This window comes from Lutra lutra, chromosome 11, assembly GCF_902655055.1.
Source record: "Lutra lutra chromosome 11, mLutLut1.2, whole genome shotgun sequence".
Taxonomy (NCBI): Eukaryota; Metazoa; Chordata; class Mammalia; order Carnivora; family Mustelidae; genus Lutra; species Lutra lutra.
Genome location: NC_062288.1, coordinates 16,952,053 through 16,961,908, shown reverse-complemented (window position 1 = coordinate 16,961,908; position 9,856 = coordinate 16,952,053). Strand labels below are relative to the sequence as shown.

Below are 9,856 nucleotides of genomic sequence, written 5' to 3'. Positions count from 1 at the left end.
TCAGCACTAAAAGTAGATGAGGGCCGTTATAAACTGTCCGAGCGGGAAGGCCCCAGTGGACCGCTGCTTTTTGTGGTCAGGCTTCCAGCGTGCCACACAGCTGTGAGTGACGGTGTGGTGTCTGAGACACTGGGAACGACAGGGCTGGAGAGGAGGGAGTGGGTGACAGACCCATATCATTGAAAATGCAGAAACTGCCTCACTGAGCGGAGAGGGGAAGGAATCCACGTTGCCCGGGGCTGGGGAGGGCGAAGTCCGGCCACGCGGACAGGCTGACAGCGGGCACCTGGGAACCAGGCCCATGGAGGTCCCATTTCAGCAAAGGCAGCAGCACCTTATTTCTCTGACCATTTCTCAAAAGGCTGGCCATATCTCCACCTGCTTTTCATTACAAATTTCTTGGCATGTTCCCTGTTTTGTTAATTCCATAGTCTACTTCTCTCAGTTTTGTGTTAAATTTTCTCTGCATGTCTTTCGAAGGCAAAAATAAAAATCTGCACTATTTGAAAACATTAGGAGAAAGATGGAGAAAGTTCAAGATCACAAAGAGATCAAGATGGTTTAATAGTGATTTTTTTTTACGGAAATCCAGTCATATCTGCCTGTATGTTTAAATACACCGTTACTTTGGACATTCACACTCCACTAGGAACATGACTTATTACAAAAGAGAGAGGGATGTTTAAAACCACATTTAATTTTTAATACAAAATCTGTTGCACTATTACAGAGGTGACCCCTTCATGCACAGATAACTCTAGCGTCTACTGTTACGGAAGAGTAAAAACTGTACTTTTACTGTCCCCTCCCCCAACAAACACCAGCAAACTTAAAGTCACTTTTCTCTTTGTGCTCACTGCTGTCCAGGCAAGCCTGTCTTGTCTTTCTGTATTTCCATTAACATGGCTGGTCTGTGAAAAGGGAATATGGAGCTGTGGACATAGTTAGGGCCATCATGACCTGGGATGACTTCAGACTGGGCTTTGCCTACATAGAGTGAAGATGCCTACTGAGCCCCACAGGCAAAGCTCCGAGGAGTCCATCTAGAAACTCACTGTCAATATCTCAGAGCGTTCACTATTTCAGTTTCACAGCAAAAAAGGGAAAATAAAAACCCAAAAGGCATTTAAGGAAATGCTTTCCAATCCCATGCACTGTACTCATGAGCTAACTTCTTAGGCAGTACGACGTCAACATCGGTTGCGCGTTTATTCGTAGGCAACACCTTGAAGCATGTAGCATCTACACTTTCAGTGTATTTACAGATTCAACAAAATATCTACATATAAAAAGCTTTACTTAAAATTAAACTTGATGCAAGTTATGAGAAACCAATTTATTGGCAAATGAAACTGAGCATTCCTTCAACAATAGGTTGTTAGAGGATTTCCTATTTGGAGGTAAACCATTTGACAGATATTGTTGGTGGTTACGGTAGGACGTGTGTGTATGTTCTGGAAACTGCGGATGTAATCCCTTGGACTGTTGGCCTTGTTAGCACTCATCAGATTTCTGAGTGTTGGAAATGTGTCCATGGCAATATGTGTACACGCTGTTGAATGCTGCGGAGAGTTTCAAAAGGCTTGGAGAAAAGCTTTCCGGTTGGCATGCTGTTGTCTGCTTCCAGTTTGGGAATATCTCCCCCATCCCCCCAAATTCTCTCCCAAATCAACAGCCTTCTGACCCAATTGGCTCGTTTGAACAGAAACCACAAAAGCCCACAAAACCAGCATGCCCTCTAGGTGGGGCTAAGGCTTCTTTTTATACGTATGGGGAAATGCTCCTTTCCATCCACTGTCTAATTGACTAGGTTCACGTTTCCTTTCTTTCAGCATTGGCCGCTTCTAGGACCTCTGCTTTCTAGAAGTTACTTGTGGAGCATGACAGGAAGTTAGGGCTCCGCGTCGGCCAGGCTGGCCACCACGGAAAGCAGCGTGTTATGGAATGCTTCTGGTCCGAAGGCACTGCACGTGTCTTGCCCTGTGCTTTCTGGAGTCGTTTTTGGAAGTGAAGTGATTCTTTTTCGATTTTTCCGGTCTGGCGTTCTGTGCCAAAACGCATTGCAATACACATCGTTTATGCCTAAGAACAACTGACCGTAGGGAAGGTGTGAGAAGTTGAACACTGTGCTGCGGTAGTACCCGGAGAAATAAGGAGGCTATGGAGTGACAGGGGACAGAGGCCGGTCACAGAGCCTCAGCAAAAGGCATCTGCAAATGCGACCATCATCGTGAACTCATGTAGCAAGGATATCCTGTACATACTGTTGCTAACAGTCTCCCAAAAAGACTAACGACAGCTAGACATAGAGTCACCAATGTCACCACAATGTCCACAAAGACATTGGAGTTCTAGAGAATACTACAGTAACACTCTTGACAATGAAAACGGAATTGGTATTTCAGAGGGTTCAGCGGAGGAGAGTATCCACAAAGTATCAAACCATGTTTAACAAGGTACACAGGTATTCCCTCACGTGTAGCAATTTTCATGCAGCGTATTGAACTGTACCCAAAGAGCAAATAACGTGATCGGTTGATGGTGTTGTAGTATTTTTATCAGTTCTGAACAAGAATACCTATTTCGAATGAAAAAGGATGCACTCTGCACTGCCGTTCACATGAACAAATCATCTGAGTTATGTACGTGTTTGTGCCGCTCTCATAATAGCAAGGTACGGCAGAACACAACCCTTCCTGCCTCTGTGTTCCTAGCATGAGAAGGCAGACCGAGTGCGTAAGAGACACATTCTAGAGAAATGGGATATTGGCAGAGAGTTTACAGATTAAACAAAGGAATTCATGGCATTGACAGGAGAAGGTGCCTCGGAGCTCTCGTTTCCTTCCGCTGGTTCTTTCTCTTTCTTACCACTGTATTGTCCAATAAAGGAGCCGTCCTCATTGAACTGGCCATTCACCCCTTCTCCATAGTCAACGAGGCTGTCATCACTGTCTTCTTTCTTCACTGTCCTGTCTGAAGGTGTCCGACTGCCTTTTTTCAAGGGCTTGTGGTCTTCGGCATCACTGGAAGAAAGAGAAAACGTTTCGTCGGGATCGGCATTTAGGTCAAGTATTGTTTCTTAAAGACCATGCATGCGGGTTACGATAAAGCGGGTGGAGACCCAAGCCTCGAGAGCCAAATCTAATCATCACATGGACTCTGATGGCTGGTATGTGGTTGGCATGAAAATCAGGTGCATGGTTTAATCATGAAGTCTTCAGTAGGTGGATGGCTTCTCGCCACACGTGTCAGTGTCAGTGACGGATTCCCACTCCCGATTTAGAAGCGATTGAGAGGTAGCCACAGGCATTCGAAAAGGAAGACTTGAGGAGGGTTGAAAATCATCACTACTTTGAATTCAAAAAAGGAGGACTAAGCTTATGGCAAGGAGAGAAGTTAGTATGTTAAACTGTGTCAGATTCTCGGATTCCTTGGGTATGAATGGAGAATGATTTTGGTTAAGTGTGAAACATGAGGAGATCTGCTTTCTGAGCAAGAGGAAGCAAAATCCTACTTTTCAAATAATTTTGTTATTGAGTGCAGGCCAGGCTCTAAACTTTAACCTTACCTTTCAAGAGACCTAGAAATCCCATTAAAAGGATGCAGAAGAAACAAATGAAAACAGCCTAAGAAGAAAAGCAAAATCCTTATACGGATAGTAAACAATATTTTTTTTCCATCAGAATTTTAGTTAATGGATCAACACTGATTAATTTTGGAAAGAGACACAGTTGAACTTCAAAGCACTGCCTTTGTACTTTTAATGTCATGACCATATATTCTAAAGAGCATGAGTGAATCAAAAAATGTCAGAGGAAATTTTATCTCCATGCTCTCTTCTCCCAGTGTGGTATGTAGCCTATCTCTGTTGAATGGGAATCTGAGGAGAAGAATTTTTAAAATGTTACAGAATTCAATTTTCCCCTGTTATTTCTCTATGAAATCCCTTAGCACAATATCCGGGAGTGGGAGCATGTTTTAGAACACCCCCCATATGGTCGTGTCACTAGGAATACACGCTAACTGACTCTTGGAAAGGTGACATTCGGTTTAAAAAAGGAAAAAAAAGGGACGCCTGGGTGGCTCAGTTGGTTAAGCAGCTGCCTTCGGCTCAGGTCATGATCCCAGCGTTCTGGGATCGAGTCCCACATCGGGCTCCTTGCTCAGCGGGGAGCCTGCTTCTCCCTCTGCCTCTGCCTGCCATTCTGTCTGCCTGTGCTCGCTCTCTCTCACTCTCTCTCTGACAAATAAATAAAAAAATCTTTAAAAAGAAGAAAAAAAAAAAGAAAAAAAAGAAGGTCACGAGAGCATTCTGTTTCCTTTCAAAGGCCAAAAATGCAAGGCAGAATAGGAAACATAAAGCAATATTAGTAAAAAGTGAAAAGGCATAATGTCAAAAAGGGGTTGCGTCAGTGGCCATATTTCCTCTGGCAGTTTGTGCCAGGGTTTTACTGCTCCCTCTGTTTCTGACAGTGACTTTGTTCTAGCCAAGATACACACATTTCGAGATGCACAAATATTCTGGCTTTTTGGCCAATAATTCCTACCAGGGTTTTTGATTTTTCTCCAAGAAGAAAATCTCAACACTGCAAACACGATACTTGCTTAACAGGACACAGTGGTCTTCTTCTAGAAATTACCAGTCGCAACAAGACCCAAACTCTCGTCACAGGCCCAATAAACAAGACAATCAGCTCTGCTAATTGACAACCCGGGAGGGATCACAGGACCACAGGACCTTGAAGTGACTTGTGTTTGGGGCCCTTTGGGGGACAAAGCTTCTAATCATCTAATCCCCAACCTCCTATGAGTATAAAGTGCACATCTTTAATCATTAACCTCTAGGCTGTGCTTGAATACTTAATGCAAAACATTGTTCTTGACTTGGTGAGGCCCTAAATTCCATCGAAGTGTTCAATAATGAGCAGATTTTTGTCACCTGGATTCTACTTACTCATTTTACTGTATAGGACTAGTGTTCCAAGGAACATACCACAGGAAATTCTAGTCTGTGGTGGTTCTTTGATCTAGCCATCTACCCACACATTCAACCACTCACACATCTAATACATGTTTATTGAGTGCCTACACTGATACCGTTCTAGTTGCTGGGAATACAGCAGCAAGAGAAACAGAATGAAACCCCGAATTCATTAAGCTTACTTCTAATGGGAGCAAATACAGAAAATAAACAACCAACATATGAAAACATTAGCTCGCTAGGGTGTCAGAAGTGCTATGGAAAATACGGAACTCAGTAAAGGGGATGGAAGTTGTCAGGGAATGGTGTAGAAGCTGCCATTGAAATAGGGTGTCCATAGAATGCCTCAGTAGAGATGATATCTGAGAAAAGACTTAAAAGAGTTGAGACAACCAGGTGGATAGTTGGAGGGAGAGCCATTCCTGCAGGTGCAGCAAGCAGTGCAAATGCCCCGAGGTGACCGCTAGACTGGCATGTTCTAGGAATGGAGCTTGTGTGGCTGGAACTGAAGGGGAGAGAGAGCCAAATTAAAGTAGGAGGTAGCAGGGCTAGATCATGGGGATTAGTGCAAAAACACAGGAGTCAGATGACTGGGACCCGGACAAAAGTGGAACGCCAGGGTCACAGACAGTGGTTAGATTATGGACATACTAAAAGCAGCACGGGAAGGATTTTCTGATTGGTTGGATGTGGAATAATAGAGAAAAAGATGACACCAAGATTTTCGGTTTAAGCAACAGAAAGGAGGAAATTACCCTTACTATAGAGGGCAGGCAGCATGTTTGGGGTGGAAGGTCAATAGTTCAGTTGTGGATATGCTAAGTTTGCTACGTCAGAGGAACCACTCCTTTCTTCATTTTGTGAATTGAATATGACAATGCCACCTAAACCCAACCAGAACACTCTGAGAAAGTGAAATCACAGGCAAATCTCATTCAGGAACCTAGGTGCGCAAATCCCAGGGAAATCACGAGCCCATGGAATTTAGTAATCTACTAAAAGGATACCATAGCATGACCAATTGGGTTTATTCCAAGGAATACAATTTTGTTTTAGCATTAAAACATCAATTGATGTTTTTCCATTTTAGCAGAAGAAAAAAACATGTTATGATTATTTTAGTAGATCCAGAAAAAGGTTATTTGGTAAAACTCAACACCCATTCACAATAAAAACTTCAATACTCTAGGAATATAAAGTGTCTTGATTGACCTGATTAAGGATATTCACAAGAAACTTGCAGTAAACATCATCTTTGATGGTGAATGTTGACAGACTTGTTTCCCGTCAGAAATCACAGTAGGGATGCCTGCAATCATTACTTCTAACCAAAACTGCATTGAAAGTACTAAGCAATGTGCAAAAAGAAAGAGAAGGCATATGTCATTATTCATAACCGATAAGGTTACACGTAAGTAAAACACCCATAAGGATCTACAGGCAAACATTAGAATAAAAAGAGAGTTTGGTAATATTGCTGAATACTATATTAGCATAAAGTCAATTTTATTCCTGTACTTGCAAATAATTGGAAAATGAAATTTTAAAAAATGATTCCAGTTACATCATATAAATATGAAGTAGATAAGAACAAAACCAATAAAAATGTTTTAAGCTCTCTATGAAGAAAATGAAAGTTTGATTCAGTTATTAAAAAAGAGCTAAATAAATGGAGGAACACGCATAAGTGTGGATGGGCAGATTCAAATATCGTAAGTAGGTTAACCTTCTTTATATTAGCCTTAAATTCAATTTATTTCCAATAAGAACCCAGCAGGATTTTACATGGATCTTGGCAAGCTGGTTCTCAGCCGCATATGTAAACAAAAGGGCCAGGAACACCTAAAAAGTAATTGAGGAAGAATAACAAAGTTGGGGTATGTGTGTCTTGATTTATCAGATATCAAGACTTAATAAAAGCTACAGCATTAAGATAGTATAGTTTTGGTGCAAAGATAGACAAATCAAACAAAAGATCATGAAATATTTGGGAGCTCATGCTGTTGGCCTTATTTCTACATCATATTTCTATCCTATGGTAGCTGCGATTATTTTTAAAATCCTATTTTCCAACTCTTTGCTGGTACATATAGAAATAAAATTGACTTCATGTTAATTTTGTGTCAAGCAGCATCACTAAATTCTTTTATGAATTCTAATATTTTCCTGATTCATTTGGATTTTTACATACACAATCCTATTAGTTATGAATAATGACCAGCCAAGAAGGGGCTCCCTAGAAGCATCCATTCTAGATTTTTGTTTTGTTTTGTTTTTTAAAGTAGGCTCCACACTAGGTAGGGCTCGAACTCACCATTCTGAGATCAAGACCTGAGCTGAGATCAAGAGTGGGATGCTTAACCAACTGAGCCACACCCAGGCAGCCCACATCCGTTCCATCTTAAAGATCATAGTGGATGAGAGAGAAAAGTCAGCTGTGCTTGAAAGAAGAGAAGGAAGAGGGGTGTCCTATCCATACACGGAATCTTTCCAGGAAAACTTGGTTTTCTAAGATTGGTTTTTAAAAAGCGGTGCAACGTAATGTCACACTTCCGTTAGAATTGGGTTAAACGGGGAAAAAACTCACATGAGACACCAGCACAGTGCGTGGCACGTGACTTGTGCCCAACAGATAGAAGCACTCATCACTCTACCATCGAACCTCCTCGCACCACCCCAAGTCCCCACCTGAGGGACATTCTTTTTCTCACAAATACTCTGTGTAACACACTTACTTAGAACTTTCCAGAGGTGAGGTCTGGTTTTAAGCCTGTGTATTAATGCTTGGCTTTTTTCAACTCAAAGATGAATTTCTTAATGAAATAGTAAACAAACTCGCTTTTGACATTGTGTCAAGGGAAGTCGCTCAGTCAAGTTTCAGTGTGAAAGAGAAGCCTCTCCAGCGAGAGGAATTGAGAAGTTATGGAGGATGACTTAAGAGTCATACACTTACTTAGTTACATGGTATTCAAAGCTTAAAAATATTCAGCCCTACCTTTTACGAAAACAGTTAAGGACAAAGATTCAACAAATTTCGAAATAAGTCATAAAATAGTAATATGGCTCCAAAATATACTTTTTGATCCTCATAGCCATGAATGAAGATGGTTTTGTAGCGTAAAGGAAAGTTCACATCATGGTGTAGAAACAGTCCCTATGCTGCGTCCTCTGGGAGGACTTCCCTCATCACCCTCCTTCCACCCACCCCAAAGACTTTGGCTTCCAGCCTGAGTTGTACCTCTTTCATAGCACTTTTCACACGATGCTGACCATCCGTTTACCTCCCTGTGTCCCTCACTAGACTATAAACTAGTGAGATAACATTCTATCATTTTTAAGATCCCCACAGCCTGGCATAAAGTAGGCACTCAATAAATATGGGTTGAATGAATGAATTCATTGTAATATCACATGTAATATCAATATCATGGTGGGTGTTTTTTGAAATTTTTCAGAATTCTAGCATCAGCAAATTTTCATTCCTTGTGAATTTCATGATGTCTGACAAAGCATCGGAGTATAGGTATTTTTTTTCCTTTGCCTTACCCTCAGGATGAATTTTAAGGAGTTCTTTTTTGCAGCAGCCCTTCATTTGGTGTTATGCACACAGGTCGTACTCATTGAACATCTACTGACCAAAGTCCAGGAGCAATGGACAAATCTGTGATCATTTGGCCTGACTTTCCTGTGGTCACCATCCCACCACCAAACCCACCAAACCCTGCTGTAGTTCGAGTGACCTTCACGACCCAAACACTCCTTCTAAAGGTCTGTCATTATTTATACTGTTCACATACCAGTTTATGTTTGTGAACAGAATAAATCTAAAGTGACAGCACCTGTGACCCATCTTCACATCATTCAAACCCAACAAGCATGGGTTAGCATGCTTGGAACAGGACCATGTTCACTTGAAGGACAAGACTCCTGTGCCTAGACCCTCCACATATGCTATGGGTTCAAGTACCATGGCCACAGGATTTATGACCTAGGTTCATTCTGGTTTCTAAAGGAATGGATCTAGAGAATAAAAAAAAAATACTTACACGGTTGGTTGCATTGTTTCTCTGATTTTTCTATATGCTAGTAAGGGTGCTGATCCTACTGTCTGTATAATTAAAGAAACAAACAAAGAAGACTGCAGGCTTCCACCAGAGGGTCACTGCTGGGGGTGGGAGTTAGAGGGAGGGCACAAGGTTACAGCTTATGGGGAAAAAAAAAATCAAATTTAGCTATTGAAGTTCCATCCCTCTTGGCACTATGAAATGTCCTCTGGCTCAGAGCCAACGGTGTAGAAACTGTTCCATCCTCAAGTTGGAGAACGAGCAAATCATAAACAGAATTGATTTACATTTAGCAACAGCCTCAGTTTTGTCTGTTGGTATGTGATCTGCATATTAATTTATTTTCAGAATGAAAAAGAAGAAGCATCAATAAATAATACAGAGCTCAAAACTTCTAGAAGGTGCAGAGTAGATAAGGGACCCTGGTGATTTAGGAAGGAGAATGACACTTCAATGTATTCAATGTATTATTATTTTTTTTAAATCTGTTGGAATAAATAGTTGGAACCGTTTTCATTCATCGTAACACCTAAGAAACTAAAACCTTTTTGTTTTTGTTTTTGTTTTTAAGTTAGAAAAGAATCCACAGTGGAAAACTTCTGAGGTAGTGTCAAGAAGTGACAAGATGAAGCCACAGCCATAGCAAAGGGTGGTTGGGTATTTGGGAAAGTGATTTCACTTGTGGGATTGACTGTCCTCATGGACTGGCAGCTTCGGTTAAAAAAAAGAATTACTGGGTTGTGTATTAAGTTTTAGACACCGGTCAGAACCTTCCCTTGGTACCTCCCACATCAGTGTAATTGCATGTGTG

General features: G+C 41.4%; 1 protein-coding gene across 19 annotated transcripts in view; it reads right to left on the bottom strand.

Moving 5' to 3' along the window:
• Positions 1-543: 543 nt before the first annotated feature.
• The window catches only part of NRCAM (neuronal cell adhesion molecule), a 278,943-nt gene continuing 269,630 nt past the window's right edge, over positions 544-9,856 (bottom strand). For all 19 annotated transcript variants that reach the window (XM_047695028.1, XM_047695038.1, XM_047695034.1 and 16 more), the window contains one exon: positions 544-3,023. In XM_047695028.1, the coding sequence (XP_047550984.1) occupies positions 2,786-3,023 (238 nt within the window). In that variant the 3' untranslated portion in view covers positions 544-2,785. The remainder of the gene's footprint in view (positions 3,024-9,856) is intronic.